At 37.3% G+C, this 20,815-nt stretch overlaps 1 protein-coding gene across 1 annotated transcript in view; it reads left to right on the forward strand.

Annotated features, from left to right (window-relative positions):
• The window catches only part of Fndc3b (fibronectin type III domain containing 3B), a 250,556-nt gene that overhangs the window by 107,842 nt on the left and 121,899 nt on the right, over nucleotides 1–20,815 (forward strand). The window contains exons 4-5 of the mRNA XM_010632407.3: nucleotides 11,839–12,079; nucleotides 14,739–15,029. Coding sequence (XP_010630709.1) covers nucleotides 11,839–12,079; nucleotides 14,739–15,029 — 532 coding nt within the window. The remainder of the gene's footprint in view (nucleotides 1–11,838; nucleotides 12,080–14,738; nucleotides 15,030–20,815) is intronic.

The following is a 20,815-nucleotide window of genomic DNA, read 5'->3' on the forward strand; positions in this document are numbered from 1 at the left end:
TTTTGGTACCGGGGATCAAACTCGGGATCATGCACTTGCGAAGCAGGCAGCAAGGCAGCAGGAGAGATATACTTTTTACTCATTGCCTTGTTAGGGATTAATAGGTCAGTACCTGCTGAAACTTTATTTCTCTTGATCAGGGAGAGAAGGGGGTACCATGTATTGAAGAATGCATTTAATTGTGATTTGGTTTGAATACTCTCCAGTGGGGGCTGTTTAAAGACCTGGCCAGAAAATAGAAGCCCCTGTGAATAAATAATGTATCCTGCTAGGTGGATTCCATGGAATGCTTTGTCCATTTTGCTCAGCCAACTAAGCGAAACTATACGCATTAGCCTCCACTATTTCCTTTGTAATTATGGTCTATGATTAACTCTTGCCTGTTTCACCTTTAATAGTGTGAAAATCATGAGCAGCAAGGAAGTTGGGGATTGCCCTATGCCCTGACAAACTGAGGATCTGAACTTTTGGGTGACAGTAGTAAGAGAAATGGCTTCTCTTTCAAAACCTTAAGTCCTTTAGAGGAATTGACTTTTCTATAGGACATTAGGAAAATGTTCCACAGTGTATGGTGTATGTGTATGCTGTTTGGGAGTTTCTATGGGAAGTGAGTGTAATACTAAAGTATTGTTGGGACTGGGGATTTAGCTCAGCGGTTTGGTGGCCTGCCTTGCAAGCTCAAGGACCCAAGTTCAATCCCCGGTACCGGAAAAAAAAAAAGTATTGTTTAGTTTACACTAACAATGGATTTGCAGCAATTTTGCTTTTCATTTTATGGCTTATTTTGTCTGAGGAACAATTACAGACAGGGTTGGCAATGCTGAGTTAATGTACTAAGAACATCCCCTTCTCTTAAAACATTGCATAAGTTTCCGCTTTCTGAGCTGCCTCCCCATCTCTCTGCTCAGCATTTTCTCTTGGATTTCTTCCCTTTGTAAGATCCTAGCGTTGGGCCATAATAGAACACAGGACTAGGAGGAGGAAGCACAGACCCAGGTAGGGCCCAGGGCCAACTCCTTGTGTGATTTTGGGAATACTAAATTACTTGGGTGTATTGCTTGTTTGTTTACTGGGTCGTTGTCTATCTTATTTTAGCACTTAAGTGCCAGAAAGGCAGAGACTTTGTGTATCCTGTCTTTTAGGGATCTCCAGTTCCTTGAAGGATACCCAGCATATCATAGGCTTTTATAGAAATTTAGCTTGCTGGCTGGAGACTTTTTTTATCTTATGAAGGATAGAAAGAAAAGGATAGTATTTAAGGATATCTGAGGTTCTTTTCTAATCTAATATTAGGTGTCTGTGTTGTATTCATACTGTTCCTTTAAAGGGTGATCAAGTGAAAATATAAGTGAGTTTCCAAAAGCAGCCACTACTAAAACAGTGTAGCCCATTCTAAATATCTATTGATAGTGTTCTATGACTAGAATGCTATTCTTTACTTACATACAAAAATGATAGTTATTTTCATAATAATACTGAGAGTGTCACATCCAGAAATAGATTTTGAATCATTGGAATTAAATTAGATATACTGCATTTGATTTTTACTGTATAGTTATTATGCTCTGTCTTTACAAATTAGCAACTCATATTTGTCATTTGTAATAAGTTTTTATAAAAACATTTTTTCCCAACCTGTTGAGTAACAAAACTTACAAAGTTTAGGTGAATTTAATATTCTTTCACATTCTTTGAAATCCCTCATATTTTCACTCTTTAATATTAACGGTTTTACTCTATGATAGATATTATCCGAGTAAAGACAGTAGACTCTTAGTTACCTCCTATGTCAAGGAATTCAGCAGACTGGTGAAACATTTTTTAAAATAACATACAAAATTCATTAAATATAAGATACACCAATTATTGTGGATTACATTGGCCAAGTCTTTTCTTTTTAAGATAAGACTGTAATTTTTGTGCTGCATTATCAGCTCATTAAATAACATCCAATAGCAGGTCTAATAAACTAAAATTTATAGTTGTGATGACCCTAAATATTGTTATATCTAACACAATCAGTGAAATGGAAATGGAAATGATCTGAGTTTTTTATTAGTAACAAAGTCAAAGATACTGCTCATTTTACTATAATTTGAAGGAAGTACTAAATTTCAGTTAGAGGTTAATGAAAATACAGAAGTCATTTCTGAGTTCAGAGTCTGCTGATTTCTGTTCCTCTTACCTTTGGGGTATAGAGGACCATGCACCTGTTTAAAGCCCTCAGTCTAGTGTAATGGCCCCCAAGAGGTGAGTAATGATGGTATATTTGAAACTTAGCCCTGTCTGCCACTGCCTGATTTCCTTATTTCTCATGCCCGATCTTTTAATCTAAGTGGGATAGTACAGGAGTAGAGAGAGCATGGGTTTGAAAGCATTTTAGACATGGGTTCTAACCCTATACTAATTAAGTAATCTTCATCAGATCTGGACCTCAGTTTCTTCAAAGGTACAGCTTAGTTGTTCTTCCGTGGGGAGATTATCAAAGCTGTCTTTGAGCTGTAGAAGTTTGAAAAATAATGTTCTGTAAACACACACAGATTATGGCTTGAGGACTGTCCTGGGTGCCTTTTGGGTTAGTTGTGGAAGGCCCTGCTCTATATGTTAGCATTCTTGGAACAATCTGCCTAGTTTCTAAGGATATGAGTGTACCTGAGAAGCTGGGCTGAAGAGATGTGATTGGCAGTCTCTTGTGTGCTGATTAATGGAGAGTCACTGCAGATTCTTGCTGTTGATAGCTTTATTCACATCTCAAGACAGCTCAGCTGGGCACAAATTAAACCATCAGCTCTCTCCTTGCTATATGTCACTTGACAGGTATTCCATTCCTTAAAACAGCATTTCCATTTAGTCTGAAATAATTGTTTGGCCTATTTCATTATTTTTTTTTTTTTTTATTGAGTTTATTGGTACATTTAGGGATACAGTACAGTTACATTCATTGTTGGGATCATGTACCTTTACATGGCAAGTCTTGATTCTCATTTTTTTCCCCTTACCTCTGCCCTCCCTTCACCCCCTCCTCCCCTCCCCATCTACAAACACTTTATTTTCATCTTTTCATTCTCTCACATTTTTTTCTTTTCCCTTTTTGTTCTTCCCCTACGTATCACACCTTCCCTACACCTTTAGCTCCTTTCCTCCCATTTCTAAATGTCAGTAATCTTATTAGAATCTTATGCATTGTTGCAGAATATTCACACCAGGGAAACTATTTGGTATTTACACATGTGGGACTTATTTATTTCACTTAGGAGTATATCTTCAATATGTATCCATTTTCCTATGAATGAATCTATTCTCTCGCTCTTTATGGCTGAGTAATATTCCATTTTATAGAAAAACCACAACTTCTTTATCCAGTTTCCAACGGATGGGCAAATAGGTTGTTTCCAAGATTTAGCTATTACAAACTGTGCCGCTATAAACATGGGTGCACATACTTCTCTGTGATATGATTCTTTTAGTTCTCTTGGAAAGATACCCAACAGAGGGATGGCTGGGTCAAATGGAACCTCCAGTCCAAGCTCTTTGAGGTATCTCCATATTGATTTCCATAGTGGTTGCACTAGTCTGCACTCCCACCAACAATGGAGGAGGGTTCCTTTCTCCCCACAACCCCGCCAACATTTGTTATTGTGTGATTTCTTGATAGCAGCCATTCTTTGTGGGGTGAGGTGGAATCTCAGTGTTGTTTTCATCTGCATCTCTCGAATGACCAGTGATGTGGAACATTTTTTCATATATTTTCTTGCTGCTTTCACTTCTTTGTATGAGAAATGTCTGTTCATTTCGGATGCCCATTTTTGGATCGGGTCTTTATATTTGGGGGGACTGATTGTTTTGAGTTCTTTATATATCCTTGATAATAGTCCTTTGTCTGAGGTACAGCTGGTAAAAATTTTTTCCCACATTGTAGATTGTCTCTTAGTTCTGCTAATGGTTTCTTTTGAAGTACAGAAGCTTTTTAGTAAGATGAGATCCCAGTTGTTGATTCTTTCTGCTAGTTCCCGTGCTACTGAGGATTTGTTCATAAAGTCTTTTCCTATACCAATGTCTTCCAGAGTTCTACCTAACTTACTTTCCAGCAAGTTTAATGTTTCTGTTTTAATATTTAGATCTTTAATCCATTTGGATTTTAATTTAGTGCATGGCGAAAGATAAGGGTCTAATTTTAATCTGTGACAGGTTGATATCCAGTTTTTCCAACACCATTTATTAAAGAGGCTATCTTTCCTCCACTGAGGATGGTGAGCTCCTTTGTCGAAGATGAGGTAGCTGAGTACATCTGCATTTGTTTTTGTGTCTTCCAGTCTGTTCCATTGATCCTCAGGCCTATTTCTTTGCCAGTACCATGCTGATTTTATCACAGTGGCTTTGTAGTATAGTTTCAAATTGGGAATTGTTACACCTGGTGCCATGTGACTGTTGCCTATAATGGCTTTTGCTATTCTAGGTCTCTTGTGGTTCCAAATGAATTTTTGGATTCTTTTTTCTAGTTCTGTGAAATATAGTTATTTCATTATTGATTGAAACTCTGTGGGTATAATTTTTTTTTTTTTTAACTTGCTCAGTGTTATGATGTGCCACACATATTGAGAGAATTGATTTCGGTTTTTGACCTTCAGATTTTTTTTTTTGTATTGGTATTTAGGTCAGTGATGTACAAAAAAATGTAATAGAAAAGGTGTGGTATTTCTAGTCAGAGTACTTGGGTATGAACCCAGGATATTTACTCAGCTTACCTTAGGTTTAGTTACTTAATTACACGTGGAGATGTTCCATGTAGAATTTAGATTTATGCCATTGCTCTGGTTAGAAGATCGTGTAACTGTTAATAGGAGTTAGGTTCTATGCCAAGCATTGTACTATTAAATGTTGTACAAATTGTACAAGCTGTTACTGTCACATTTGATTATAAAACCAAATTAATCAGTTTACTATTTTGCCCTCAGTGCTGTGTTTTTCATATGTCCCTCTTTTTTTGTTTTCTTTTTCTTTTCTCCTCTGGTACCAGGGATCGACCTCAGGACATTGCGCTTGCAAGGCAGGCACAGTGCCACTGAGCTAAATCTCTGGCCCCAATATATCCCTGTTTTGAAAGGAGGTCTCTTAGGTCTCTGAAGTATCCTGAGAAACTCAGCTCTTAACTGGTGTGTGTGTGTGTGTGTGTGTGTGTGTGTGTGTGTGTGTGTGTGTGTGTGTGTGTGTGTGTGTGTGTGTGTCGGTCAGTCTGTCTGTGTCTGTCTGTCCCCATGGAATCATCTAGTCTGGGTAGCAAGGTATAAGATGGAGCTAGAGCCAGCTAACTTGAGGGCCAGTCTTGGGGTCATCCATTATAAGATGTATCTCTTAATGTTGATGACTTGTTTCAGAAGATGATAATCACTGCATTGTCCCTTCAGCCATACTATCCGTAGGTCACTGAAATAGTTGGACCAACGAGAGCACCAAGAACAGACTTGTTTCCACCTTTTTCCAACTGATGCTTTTGTACTCTTGGCTGCTGATGAATAAAACACAACTGCTCAGCCTCATTTGGGAATGAAGCAGACCTTTCACTGGAGATGTATGATCTTTCTGCATAAATAATTATAGTGAAATCACTTATTAAAATTAAGAGTATTGGGAATGAGAGATATGCAACTTATTGGATTTAAAATTTTCTGAAATTTTTTATGGTAGTGGGTATTAAACCCAAAGCCTCACACGTACCAAACAGGCACTCTCTTACTGAGCTATTCCTCAGCCCTGAGGCTGTCTTCCATTTTAGAGTAGACAAGCTATTTACCAGTGTTATCAGGAGAAAAAATTTGATGATGAAAGTGTTAATATCCTTGACACATATCAGTCTAAAGCAGATAAACTTTATTCTTTAAGGAGAGATTCCATTTATTTGTTATTTTATCAACATTTACTGCAACCTTTCTTGTGTGCCCCCCTGGGTTTTGTGGGACTTGCAGTCAGGTGGGAGTGACGGGTCCATCACACAGGCTACAAGATAGCATTGCTGGTGGGAGGGTAAACACTGGTCCGGGTGGGCACAGAGTGAACCTGTTGTGTGCCTACTATCCCTCAGTGCATGCAGCGGTTTGAAGCTCATTGGCCTTTTTCTTTGCTCATTGCTTACAGGCTCAGTCATCTAAGACATCTTTGTTTGCTGGAAGGGACTGGTAATACCTTCAGACAGGTTAACAGCACTTGGAAGTTGAGCCTGACTTGACTTTTCCAGACTCACTTGGTCCCAGTGGTTTGCGTTCTTTGTCCCCCAGCAAGCTGGCTGCCAGGCACAATGTGCTTTGTCCTTGTCTGTGGGCTTCTGCACGTCCTCCTGCAGTCTGCTCAGCCCACTTGCTACATCATCCTGACCTTCCAGGGGAGGCTGTTAGCATTTTTTCTTTATAGATTCCTATTTTTAAGCTTGTCTTTAGATTCTTACAGTTTTGCAGCCCCATAGTAGAAGGAGGAAAGAGTTTCAGGAACTGAAAAGTTTATTAATATTCCTGAGGAACCTTCCAGTTTAGCAAGGGAAACTGCCTCCCATCACTGTTAGCTAAGAGAATAGATTACCCAAAACATAAATGTTTTTGTGAGATTCATTTAATTCTGGACTCGAAGTTGAATTTTTACTTTTTTAAAAAAATTTTTAGGCAAATTAGTTTGATTTCCCTGAGCTTCATTCTTCATGTTTCTGAAATGGAGATGCATGTACTGTAATTGTGTTTGCCTCAGGACTGCTGGGAAGATTTAATGAGGTAGTACCATTGATAGTAGTCATTGGTGGTAAGATTTAGCTGTTGTTTTGTGTCAGGTGGCATTGAACCTGTCCTACTCCTTTCAGAATGAGGATATTAAAGCACAGTGGCAGGTAGTCAATAGATATTGGCTGTATATGGAAGCCTTTCACAGCTCTTAATAATTCATGTGGCCTAATTCTCAAAAGTCAATTGTTTGCATATTTACTCCACAGAGTCGCTAACTTCTGTGTAATCGTACATAGAACAAGAACATTGGTGTACAGACCAGTATGGAAGTTTCGCTCTGCAATGTAACTAGCTGTACATATTAATCAGACTGTTGTACCTTGCTTTCTTTCATGTAAAACAGGACATTAATGTCTAATTCTCAGGTGGTTAGGAAAGTTAAATGAGATTTCTTTGTTGGGTAGCTGGCAAGAGCATAGGACACTGTGAGTTCCTCTCTTATCTCTCACCCCAAACTATTAGCAGTTTCCCTCTCTGTTGGCTGTTTTCTCTGGGCCATTTTGTCTGCTTTTAATCATTCTTTTGGTTATACTTATACAACCACCCTGTAAGTAATACAGAGATTGTCCTTGTTTAATGTTTGTGCCTTCTTCTCTAGCCACTTAACCTTGTGTCTAGACCACAGGAAAGCAACAATCCTAGGCATGTGGACATTTTCAGTAAACTTACTGAACTGCATAAAAAGACATAATACCAGACTAGCTGCTGTTTGGCATCGGACTGACTTTCTTTGTTAGCTGAGGAAGGTGGCTGGATTTTTATTTATGGAGGATAGATGCATCAGTTTTTTAGAGCGTCCTCCCATCCCCACCCCGGCAAGGCTTGTAGGACTCAAGTAAGGTAAAATTTGGACTCAATCTTCATACTCTGAGTCTCTGAAGGGTGGTGTATTAATTTACTATGGCTGCCAGAACAAAGTCCTACAAATATGATGGGTCACATAGCATGAATTTATTATCTCACAGTTCTGGGGGCTAGAAGTCTGAGATCAAGGTGTTGGCAGATTGGGTTTCTTCTAAGGCATCCATCTCCCCCTGGCTTGTAAATGACTTTTTTTCCTCCCCGCATCCTCACATGGTCTTCCCTCTCTCAGTGTCCCGGTTTCCCCTTCTATGAGGACAGTGGTTATATATTGAACCAGAGCCCACCCATGTGACTTTGCTTTAATTTAATTACTCTTTATAAGACCCTGTCTTCAAATGCAGGCACATTTTGAGATATTGAGCATTAGGACTTCAACATAAAAATATGGGAATGTGGAAAGCAAAGTTCAGCCCCCAACAAGTGGCAATCTGAGAACCTAGCATAGTGATCTTTTTCAGGGCTCTGTGCTTCTCTGGAGAAAATACATGAGTGATATTTCTGTTGAATGACAGTGGTAGGAAAATCCTAAATGAAGAATACTTTGTTCTGATGTCTGAAATCATAGTACTTTGTTCTGATATCTGTAATAGTATTAACTAGGAGTTAGTATAATTTTTTCTTTATATTATCCTTAGGCTGTGTAGATGAGCCTTACTGCTTAACACCTATTTTTCTCATCTTTGAATATTTAGTACTTAGTGCATAGTATGCATCAGGAAATGATTGTTGGATGGGATACAGGTGATTTGTCTGTCTTTGGACATTCACAATTTCATGTACCTCAAAAGGAAATGAATCTATTCCGTAGTCATCTATAAAGATTGAAGGCATGTTTTATCGCCCCAGGATTTTTGAGTGGTTCGCTTTCAGATGTCCAAATTCCTCTAAAATTATGTATTTATGAAAAATCGTTATTAAACAAAAATATTATTGCATCATTTCCTGAGTTGTTTGTTCTTTTGCTAATTACTATTGCTCCTCAGTCTTTATTATTCTTAGGGAAACATAATTTCTTTAGATAGTTCATAGTTAAATTTGGTAACTTAAATATTTCAATTCATGTTATGTAAGAACAGTTATCCCAATAGTAATAAATACATATTTTGATAGTTTTGTACTTATTTTAGAATTAACATTTCATATTTTGAAATGAAAGATTGGTCTAGATTTAGTAAGAGCCATTTTCTGAAATTGTCCCATTATGCACGTATATATGTAAATGTCTTTGACAAATGCCATCATATAAATTAAGATAATTAGAAATGGGGCTGTCAAACAGTTTTTATGTGTGTAGTCAATTTATGATTTCAAAGTTACTTAGAATGTGTAATCAAAGAATTTGGTGAATATTTAATTTTTAAAAATTATTATAGTCAAAGACAAATAGTCATTAATTCCCCTCAGAGTACCCCCCCACACATACACACACACTCTTCAGGCACACTTATTCTGTTGTTTTGATGCTTTCTGAAACAGTTCTGAAAGTTCTTTTGTGAATGCCTTTCGTGGTGGAATCCTGGCTGCCTCAATGTCCTGAATCAGTTCAAAACAGTCGCCTTTCATAATCATTTTGACTTTGAGGAAGAGCTATAAGTCACATGGTGCTGGTCTGGTGAATAAAGTGGATGAGGGCACACTATAGTGTTTTCACGAGCCTTCTCTTGTGGGGTGGCACTCGGCATAGCTTTCCTACCTTGTAAAGAACCTTCCAGAACTGCTTTGAAAAGTGTCGAGAATAATGGGATAACTGTGGTTGAAGGAGAGTATTTTGAGGATGTGGCTTTTACCATAATTTTGAAAATGTAAAATATTAACCATGTATTTTTATCCCACTTTATAATTATTTCTCACTGGAAACCTTTGTGCGTGCGCGTGTGTGGGATTTATGGTTCATACTGACATTAATTTTTCTAATTAGTACAAATATTCTTATAAAGAAGTAAAAAGGTAATAATCTTTCGGCTCTTTTATCTCGCCATTTTGTACTCCTACTCCCCATTGGAAGTTTTGTTCTTTTTTTTTAATGCTTTTGGATGAATCTTTTAAGAAGCACTTTATTGTAGTCAGTCAAATTATATGGCAAAATAAGGGACAATAATTTTTACTGTAATGACTGCTGTTTAAAAGTACATGGAGATCTTCATAATTTAATGAGAACCTTGTTCCTATTTTACTGAAGTCCATTTGGTCGGTTAATTACTGGGAGTTTTACATTCACAAAAATAATAAAGGTTCTACGCCTCTTAAACATGAATGTTTTCATGGACCTTTGAGGGTTAAATGAAGAATCTATGAAAGTCCCATGAAAGAGAAACATCTGGACTATATCTTATGGGTTTTCTTAGTAGCTATTTGAATGCAGAGAGGGAAAGAAGATACTAGAGTAGTGCATACTTATTCCTGGTGAAGATAATACCATATTTATTCTAAAATTATACAGTGTGCTACCAAACAGCATATTTATGCTCTGCATTTTAGACAGAAAAGAAGGTACTGTACTGACAGTATCATGATTTTAAAGACTGTTTCACATAATTTGTAAATTAGCAGCTGTATACGAATAAATTGGTTAATGTGATTGGCTCAACCAAGTCTCAGAAGGAGTTACTTTTATTGAAGAATACAGAAAAGAATACAAAATACTTTTATTGAAGAATACAGAAAAGTGCTCCATCGGCAGTATGATTCTGAATCTTAGTTTTAAGGAGTTACTATTGTTTTATTAAATGAAATATTAACATAGTGTAATAGGTTCCTCAAAAAAATAAGGATTTTTGTTTTTTTTAAACATAAAGATTAATGGCTGTTAATTCAAGCTAAATTTATCTTGTACACTAAAGTATAGGTTGAACATTTATAGACTTGCCAATTTGGCTCAAGTAGTGTTTTAAAAAATGAACCTAAGCATAGGTTTTTTTTTCTTTCTTTCTTTCTTTTTTTTTGTATAGACATGATTAAATCATTTTATTTTGTCCTATAATCAGCCTCCTGGTGTGTAATGAGAAATCCATTTCAAATATACAGGCTAAATTTTCAGTGCGGTTTTGCGTTTTATTTTTTAAAAATAAAACTTCTTGTCAAGGTGTTTGCCTGATTGTTTTAAATACTTGATTAGACCTATTATTGTTGTCTTTTCATGAGGCTGGGTCCTAGCTTTCAAATTTACTTTTTTGTTTTATTTTGTTTCTGTAGTGTTATGGGTTGAACCAGGACCTTGTGCATGCTAGGCAAGTGCTCTACCACTGAGCTGTGCCCCTTCAAATTTACTTGATGTCCTCTTCTTTACAGTACCCTGACCCAGAGGCTCTTTCCTTAGCTTTCTCAGTCCTGAAGTTCTTTAAGGTCTTCGGCGCCTTCCCCAAGTCTGCTTTTTAACTTTTAGAGCAGGTAGCATGATGTTGGCCATGGAGGCTCTAAATATTGGTGTTGTGCTGCCTTCCTTGCTTTCTTTGGGCATGTTGAAAAACCTTTGGAGAAAATGTGGCTGGAATGTTGACCAGCTTACTCTCGTCATAACAGGTTACCCTTCATCGGTCTCCCTTCCTAAGACTCATGATCTTAGGGCCACTTTGAAGCAAAGTTGTCCATCTTAATTTGGGAGTGCTCAAGCCTCAGCCTTCATTTCATCCACCCACATCCTTGGTTTCCAGACTTTAAATGAGAGCTTCTGACACAGATGCTTACTTTGTTTCCCAGAGCATTTATGATGATGGAGTTGTGTGTGAAAGATGGAATGGGACAGAATGTTGTCAGATCTGAAAGCCCAGCCCTGGAAATGTATATACTCACAAGACCCATAAAGCCTCTTTCTGAAAAAAACAATGAACTAATGATTATATTCAATCATTCACTGCTGAGATCAATTTAAGCACACATTAAATTCACTTGTCTCAGAAGAAGCCAGGGAAAGTTTTATGACAAAAACAAGATTTATTATCAAGCTATTGGTATCTTCAGAGTAGTTTGTGGAATCAAAATCAAATGGTTGTTATATATTTCCTTTTAGTAAATTTGAATAATGCCATCACTTCTAGAACCCTTCTCAGGACTCTTTTTAACTGATTGAATTTTAGAAAAAAATATAACAAACATTGTATTTTTTTAATAGGGAAAAAATTAAAATTAAGGGGAAGTTATTAATGCTGTATATGTTACAGTTTGTTTGCTGATAGTGCTTACTACATTCTCTCCTTTTGCTTTTTGTCTTCAGGTGATTGAAGACAGTACTGGAGTCCGCCGAGTGGTGGTCACACCCCAGTCTCCTGAATGTTATCCCCCAAGCTACCCCTCAGCCATGTCTCCCACCCATCATCTGCCCCCGTACCTGGCCCACCCACATTTCATCCATAACTCCCACACGGCTTACTACCCACCAGTTACTGGGCCTGGAGATATGCCACCTCAGTTTTTTCCTCAGCACCACCTTCCTCCTACAATATACGGCGAGCAAGGTAAGTAAATTATTACTGGCATCAGGAGCTGTTGAAACTCATTGCAATACTTATGTAGCTCTAAATATTGAGCTCCCTTTTGTTTCTTTTGTAATAAGGCATGGTAAACTGGGATTTCTCTGGTATAAAACGCATGGGAAGTACCTTTGTCTTTTGTCCTGAAGGATTACTTTGAGGGTTGTAGCCTTCTGCCTTGCAATTTTTCCAACTTCTGCCCTGCTGCTCCAGCTCCTCAGAGACCCGGGAGTAGGATAGCCACTTTCTGTCTGAGAAGAGTGGCTGTGATCTATTCCACGTTCCCAGGTCCTCTTCATATGTGTTTATGTAAGAGTGGCCCGAGGCAGAAATGTGGCACATTATTTCTTTGGCATTGGTATGGTCCAACAGTAAAAGGGCAATTGAAGTGTTCTGTGTTCTATTTCCAATGTTAGAAGATTATGAAGTTTCAATATCCTTTGGGTTTCCTGAAAGATCTATCTTGACAGAACCCAGAAATCCTCTCACTGTTGGGGTGACCCTCCTGAAACTGTTTTTAGTTTGAGACTAGACATTAGTGCAGCCACAGTTTCACTAGTTGTTAGGCAAATATTTACCTTGCAATGGAAAGAGCCTCAGGGCCACCGACATTATGTCTTTTCAAATTTTGCTCTTGGTTTAGTCTAAAGCCTTTATCAAAATGGATGCTAAGAAACCAGATAATAAAGGGAAAAACTAGACTTTAACCTCTTGTACTTTGCAAAGTGATAGTCTTCTGAGTGCCTCTGAATTGAGGCATTTTACTGCTTTAAACATTCATTATGTTGGTTCAGATAATAGTGTGAGAAATCCCTGTTACACTATAGGGTTTTTGAGCAAGGTATCACCTTTCTTTCTCTTGCGTGTATCAAGTCCCTTATCAGTGCTTTCCCTGCATGTTCCTATCACATTGCAGTTTTTTTTTTTTTATAAACAAAAGAAAATTTGAGATGAGTATTTTAAATGAAATATCCTGTTGTAATTTAGGGATAGGATTTGGGCTTTTTTAGTAGCCATAAAGGAATATAGCATAATTCAAAATAATCAGCTATTTTCATAACAGGGTGTGGGTAAATGATACCAAAACCTAAAATCAGTGGAAACAATAGCAGTGGTGAACTCTTAGAAATTTGATCTTTTAGCCTAGTGATATAGGCTAAAAAAGGAATAAGTAATTAAATCAAGAAGTAGGTAGATGGTATGAAAATAACATTTAGATAAAAACAAAAAAAATAGTTAACTAACTTTTTAAAGTGCACTCAGTGCTTTGATACAGCGCGCACTAAATATTTAAGCAGTTGTCAGTCTCCTGGCTCTATCTGAGCTATAGTGACAAATGAAGAGCCATGGCGCCTGACTTGTCACTTGTTGAGTCACATCTGAACTGTCTTATTTAGCAGTCTTGTTTGTAGGATGCCACTCTGTGACTATTTTGTAAATGGTCGCCTTTGCAATTTTAGGGAAGGTAATGCTATGATTTAAATCACCATTAAAATTTAAAAAGTGTAGCCTTTATTTATTTCATGGCATATTTTGATTAATTTCATTAAAAGAACATGGGACTACAATGTACATATAAAAAGCCTCCTTATTTTCAAATTAAAGGCAGACACTATTTCACTCTCAGAAGTATTTAGAATTCGGTGGTAGTTTATATGGTTAGTCCATGCAAAAGAAGCCCTTTTTACTTATAAAGATACAGGACCCAAATTTTTTGCTATACATTGTCATTTTTATTGATGCCTAAATATGATTTCAAACTGATTTATAAGTTTACTCTTAAACTATATCCCTAACACTCAAGAACACAAGATTTAATTGCAGGCTCTATTTTCTTTTGAGCCACTTAAAATATGCATAGTAACATCAGATAGCATTCTCCTTTTGTCTTGCCTTCAGTTACTTCAAGAGACGTTTGAGACCACAGCTTCTGATGTTTGGCCCTAGATTACAGAGGTGCTTTTATGTTCCCCGTACATTTTCTCCATTAACACTTCCCTTAATTTTTTGTGTTTGATTATTTTTATTGGCACTTTCTCAGTTCATCATTTTAGTTATCCTTTACAAATATTAATGATTTTGGATGCCACAGATAACTCTTTGTATTATGGTTGGTATGTACTTTCCAATAAAAATGCTATTCTGTCTACAAGGATAAGTATACATGCTAAGTATATAAGTATATATTCTAAATATCTTGATTCTAAGTACATGTTCACAGCAGTACTTTGTTCTTTTTTTTCATGTATTGCAACCACTGAAAACATTTTGACTGTGATCAGACTTAGTTATGAATTCAGCCAGTATGTGACTCTTCAGGACAACCTTGTCTTTTTCATTTTTCTCTGTATTTTGTGGAAGATCTCTAAACACTGTATTTTAAAAAATAATTGACTATTTCTTGATAAGAACATTTAAATATATAACATTTTTCAAAAACATTTTTAGTAATATGTTTATTAGTATTTTATTTTGTTTTGTTTTTGGTACTGGGGATTGAAGTCGGGACCTTGCACTTGCCAGGCAGGCAGTGGAATTATTAGTATTTTAGACTTCTTTTTTCAGGGTCAGATCATTGACCTTTGAATAACTTTTTATTGAAAGCATAGACTGAATCTGTATTTGCCACATTCACTCATTTTAGAAATCATACCACTCTACGGAATGTCAAGCTACATTACACGAGAAGACCAGTACAGCAAACCTCCGCACAAAAAACTCAAAGATCGCCAGATTGACCGGCAGAACCGCCTCAACAGCCCTCCTTCCTCCATCTACAAAAGCAACTGTACAACGGTGTACAATGGCTACGGAAAGGGGCACAGTGGTGGAGGTGGTGGAGGTGGGGGAGGCGGCAGTGGTGGTGGGCCTGGAATCAAGAAAACGGAGCGGCGAGCAAGAAGCAGTCCAAAGTCGAATGATTCTGATTTACAAGGTAATGCTCATGACTTTTGCCAGAGTGAGCTATGGAGGTGGGGGCCTTCTAAAGTTACCATCTTTTACGTAGAACAGTCCTTCATGGGAGTAGGTTTCTCTGCTAGGAATGATGGGTGGATTTCTCTGCTCTGTTTCTCAGTAAGGAGCAACTATTGTATCATTTATTTTTCACTAGCACTTCATGGTAGAAATACTACTTTTTTTGTCACATATGCTATATAACTACATAATCGCAGTGATGAGTACCTGAAAGTGTTTCCACATTAGCTTACTTCTGTTCACTCTTAAGTAGACAGATAAGGAAGAAATCCAAAGTAGAACAACTTTTCTAATAGTTTGGGGCTTGTTTAAGTCTCAAAATTATAAATCTAGATGTAATGATTTTCATGCTCTACTAAACTCTACCATTATAACAGGGATATATTTCTCTTTAGTTTCAAACCTCAATAATAAGTTATTCAAAGGTCCTGACTCTGAAGAAAGGAGTCTAAAATAGTAATCAACACACCAGATATGGTTTAATGCCACCTTTAGCATTCTGACTGAAGTAATCATAGACCAAGAATGAGATGGAAGAAGGAAGCACACCACGTAGAGAGAGAGATATCAGTTCAGAAGAGTATGTGTCCTTTTGTGTATTAATTTTGCCAAGTAATATGGATCAGTGGATTTGGGGAATGAGGTACTTGTGTGTCTGGTACTGAGTAGTGAACCTAAGGCCTGCAGTATGGTAGGCAAGCATGCTACTGTGGAGCTGCATCCTAGGCGTAGCATCCTTAGGTGACATTTAGAGGTAATTTGTTTTGATGCCACAAAAGGAAAAGTCAGACTTTTTATACAGGCATGTAGAAGACTGGTTTGAGTGAAGCAGAAAACAAGATAACATTTTATAAAGTACATGAGTTTACAGGTACACATTGGAAAAAAAGATAAGAACAACTCATCAAAGACTGATAAAAACTAGTTACGATACTCAGTAAAGTTAGTGATTCCTCATTGCATCTCATCTAGTTAGAACCAGAATGTACCAGTGAAAATGTGTCTGCAAATGAAAAAGAAATGGAAATTGTGGATGTTTGCTTATCTAGGAAGGATGAGTTTCTGACAAAAGGAGGAAGATAGGGTAAAACCAGACATTGGAATAAACCTTGTTATTTATAATGAGTGAATTTAGCGTGAGAAGGAGGAAGAGTAAGATACAGTGAAATGTGAATATATTACGAATTCTTTCAGTTTTGTTCTTTATTGTTCTCTATATCTTCCATTATTTAGGCAGTTATTCTTAAAATCATTAAATACAATATAAAGAAGTACATAATAGAGACTCAGGGTTCAGCCTCTTAAGTGAAAGTGCTCTGTCATATGCACTGTTAAAGCAATTTTACTTAAATAAAAGTATGATTTCTAAGTTTGCATTTATTTTAAGAAAATATTTTATATTTTGATTGACACATTTGTACATAGTTGTGAGGTAAAGTATGTTATTTTGAATAACTCAGTCTGAAGGTCCTGCATTCAATTCCAAGTACTGCCACAGGAAACAAAACAAAAACAAAACAAAAACAAAACAAAACGTTGTCCAGAGAGCTTATACGATTTGAAGTACTTTGATTACTTGTTCTTTACTAGTTTTTGCCCCACTCGCACCAAAGATTTACAGTAGATGATAATAGATACAAATAAATGAAATAAAAATTTAGGTGAGATCTAAGGGCTAAAAGTAAATAAGAGTAGGAAAATAAGATGAGGGAGCATTGAAGTTAGCCCAAATATTAATGCAGTTATGCCTAACTTTGGCAAAAGCAAACACCTTTCTTGTATGTGCAACTCTTTCGTAACTCATAAACACAAATATGTTATTTGCTCTATATCTTGATATTGTCCCAGTTGTAAGAGAATATCTGGGTTTGCATTGAAATCTGTACTGAAGTACTTGCTTAATATGCATAAATATACTGATAAGCATTTTGGTGTTTTACCTTACGTGTGCAGAGAGTGTAATTACTGTGAACACTGTAAGCACATTGCTGTTGTGTAGAAAGCATGTTATTTTGTTGGATAATGAGATCACCTTTGCTGTGGGTTCTGGGAAGCATCAGATGTTTCACCTTGAAGTGGGGAAGAATGAGCTTAGTCCAAACTTGATCTCTTGCTCCTTTTTCCATCACATTGTTTGCCTTCTCAGAATCACTGGAAGTGCTATTGTGCATATGGTTTAACCATGAAACAAAGAATCAGATGGGGTATGTTATGCATTCCACTCATGTCAGGAAGGGCCAGAGAGTGTTTGTGTTGGATTTTTTTAAAAATCTGTTTACCCAAATGAGTTGAAAACCAATATCCATACAACCTGTCACTCAGTTTTGCTGTGAGCCTAAAACTGCTCAAAATATCATCTCCTCTCTTCTCAAAATGGCATCATATCATTTGTTCTCAATTTGTCAAGGTTGTACATAGAAGGGTCCTTTAAAGTTGCTTGTTCTGGGCCATATATTTGGTGTTGAGCCTGCTAACTAAAAGCAAGGAAGGCAACATTCATCAGGGAGAGCAGTCAAACAGGAAAGCACTTGCTTGTGAATGGTACACATCTGCTTCAGAATGTGGCTGTTAATTCAGAGGATCCCAGCAGACGATCTTTCTGCTTTATTTCGTAAAGTAAAACAATCTCCCAGTAGATTTTTTGACTTGAGTTTATTGCATCTTTGGTAAGCAGGAAGTAAACTTCTTAGATAATGTTTCAGTTCACAACACCACCTGATTAATGTTAAACCATAGTTAATAGTAGTATGATTTACTTGTTCACATATATCAGTAGTTTCCCTAAGAATAGCATAAGTGCTTACTCCAGTAAAGACCAGAGTTTTTGCTTAATAATTTCCTAAGTTTTAAAGGAATCTACTTGTTCTTTACCTTTTTGCTGTTTACCATAAACAGATACTTTTTTTAAAGAAAGGGAGGCAAATTTTAAAATTCTATCTGATCTTATGATAAAATTATGTACATGTTTCTGGGGATTTACCTCAGTGGTGCTGCCACCTGACTTGCAAGCACAAGGTTCAGAATTCATTCCCCAGTACCAAAATAAATACCTACATACATACATGTAAAAGAAATAAAAAATTGTTAATATAAACATATATTAGAAGAATGGAGAAAAGGAAGTACTCTTGAGTCTTTGTGCCCTTAATGACCTGCTTTTGAAATAGAAATTGAAATGATAGAGATTTCTGGACCTCATTTCAGACCTCTGAAATTAGAATCTTCTCACTAGTTTTGGCTTTCTTTTTTTCTTTTTCTTTTTTTCAAGCATAGACCTCCATTGTAGGTAATGGTCAGCCAAAATAGAAAATATTCTGTTGTTAAGGGCCGCTTCAGAAGATACGGTTCACAAACTTGTACACTGCATGGGGTAGGATCTTTATGTATGTTACTCATCATTCTAACTTTTCCTTCTTGTACTATGCTTTGGTACATATTCATAAAATGAACCTTGCATTCCTAATTACTTTGTTTTCCACAGCAAGCTTTCTGTTTGGACACATGCTGCTCTAATGCCATTTCCTCTTCCTGGAACAAATTGTTGTATTGCTCAAGGATTGCTGTGTGGTTCACCCCTCCTGTCTCTTACTATTAACTTCAGGAAAACAACTCTGCAAAACAAAGTCCATGGTGCACTCATGAGAAATACAGGATTCCTGTTTCTTTGCAGTCCCTTGGAGCTGATGGTGCAATGTGGAGAAAGTATGGGGCTTTGGTTTCAGATATACCTGGCTTAGAATCATCCTTTGTTACTTGCTAGTTACTTATATTTAGCATTCTGTAAATCTCTGTATTCTCAATTCTGCAATGGAGATTTTAATCCCCACTAACTGAGCCTTGCTCAGTTCTTGACACTTAAGGTGTAGTGATAACCCTATATAGTATCTTAATCTTATCATCTCCTTCATCTTTAGGATTCCTAGTTTATAGAATTGCCACTCATCCAAGATAACATTTTCTCCAAACAGGTGTCTCTCTGCCTCTTCCTCTTTCCTTCATGGTTGAATATCCTCAACCTCAAGCTCCTTCTCCTATAAGCCAGAGGGTCTTCCTTTGCCTACCCCTGTCTTACACTATGAAAGTTTTCCCTGCACCCCTGGCCAATGCCTCCACAGTTGCTTCCAGGCTTTTCTGAGAGTGGTTGATATTGAGGTACATATGCATACCATTCCCTTGATGCCGAATTAGTGCCAGATTCACAGTTCTCCTGGCTTAGTGTGGGGCACTTAAACTCTGAATAAGAAGACGCTGGGACCCAGCCCTCTAAGATCTCCTTTTTCTTAAACCCTGACCATGGAGCCTTACATACAGTCCTCTGAACTCTAGTTAAGGTTCCCTTTGCTCATTCTGATTCTTAAGAGATCAGATGGGCTACCTCATAATTTCAGATGTATAAGTACCCATTTTCCTCACCATACCATTCTCTATGTTATAGCTACAGCTCAGTCAGATCTCAGTGTGGTGCTCCCCTCCTTGACATCTTCACGATGTTCCCTTTTATCTGGAGCAAAACTGTTTAACATGGCCCTCACCCACCTCCCTTGGCACTTCAGATTGCCCTACCATATGCCTTGAGCTTTGCCCCATTGCATGCATGTGCCTCATAATGCTTTCTTGAGCTGTTCTTTCAGTTCCTCTACCTAGCATATTCCAACTTTGTCCTAAAAGAGCTAATTCCAAACATCCCTTCCTCAGTGAAGTCTGTCTTGTTTTCTCACAGTATTAAAATGAAGAATAACTTAGGGAAAAATAGTTCTCTTATCATGTGATTTTAGATTGGTGATCGGGCATCAAGTTGATAGATATTCAAGGACAAGAATGGAAAAAGTTTTCCTTGTATGTGGGTAGTTGTGCAAGATCTGGGCTTGAACCTGTGCTGTGGCCAAAGACCAGCTAAAACAGTCATTTGACTTTGATCACAGAAGTTGAAGAAGTTTCTCTTGCTCCTCATTTAGTGAGGGGAAAGTTTTGTTCCTTCTGTTTTATTCTTGGTGTAATCTAAAGCAGATGCTATATTAGGAAGTTTCTCAGTAGGAAATGTTAACCAGGGTCCAGGTATCTATGAAGCACCTCAGTTTTCAGCCAGAGTTGTCATCTATCCGCCAAAAGTACGATTATCTGCTAAGAGAGTTTTAAAAAGGATTATGTGAAAACTGAAACCTTTGGTGAGATGGTGATGGTTAGTATGTATGTATTATGCATGTGTGCCTGTGGTGTGTGTATCCAGGTGGGTTGGGGGAGTAGGGGGAGAGAGGGAGGTAGGAGGGAGTCAAGAATGCTAAGGCTCCAAACATTGTGTGTGTAAAAGTAAGTATTTTGTATAGTTGATACTGCTGACTTTGGCCTCAATCCTAATTCTTATTCCCTTTCACACATTACATGAACAGTTTTAAAACATACTAGAGTCATGTAAGATTCAATAGTTTGTATTTGATTCTGTGTGACATAGAACAATTTTGTTGTTGGGTTTTTGTTGTTGTTGTTGTTGTTTTGTTTTTGGTACTGGGGATGGAACTCAGGTCCTTGTGCTTGCAAGGCAGGTGGTGGAACCACTGAGCTAAATCCCTGGCCCAAACAAGGCGTTTCTCTAGGCCTTAATTTCCCTTTGTGGAAAATGAATAGGTGAGTTAGTGTCATTGATTAACAAAGTCTTATTGGCGAGCGGATTCTTTTTTCAAATAATCTCATATAGATCTGCAGGAAATACAGCATCCTTCTAGCCCTCTCTCTCTCTCTCTCTCTCTC

Source organism: Fukomys damarensis, unplaced genomic scaffold (assembly GCF_012274545.1).
Source record: "Fukomys damarensis isolate Sample0158 unplaced genomic scaffold, DMR_v1.0_HiC HiC_scaffold_12, whole genome shotgun sequence".
Classification (NCBI taxonomy): domain Eukaryota; kingdom Metazoa; phylum Chordata; class Mammalia; order Rodentia; family Bathyergidae; genus Fukomys; species Fukomys damarensis.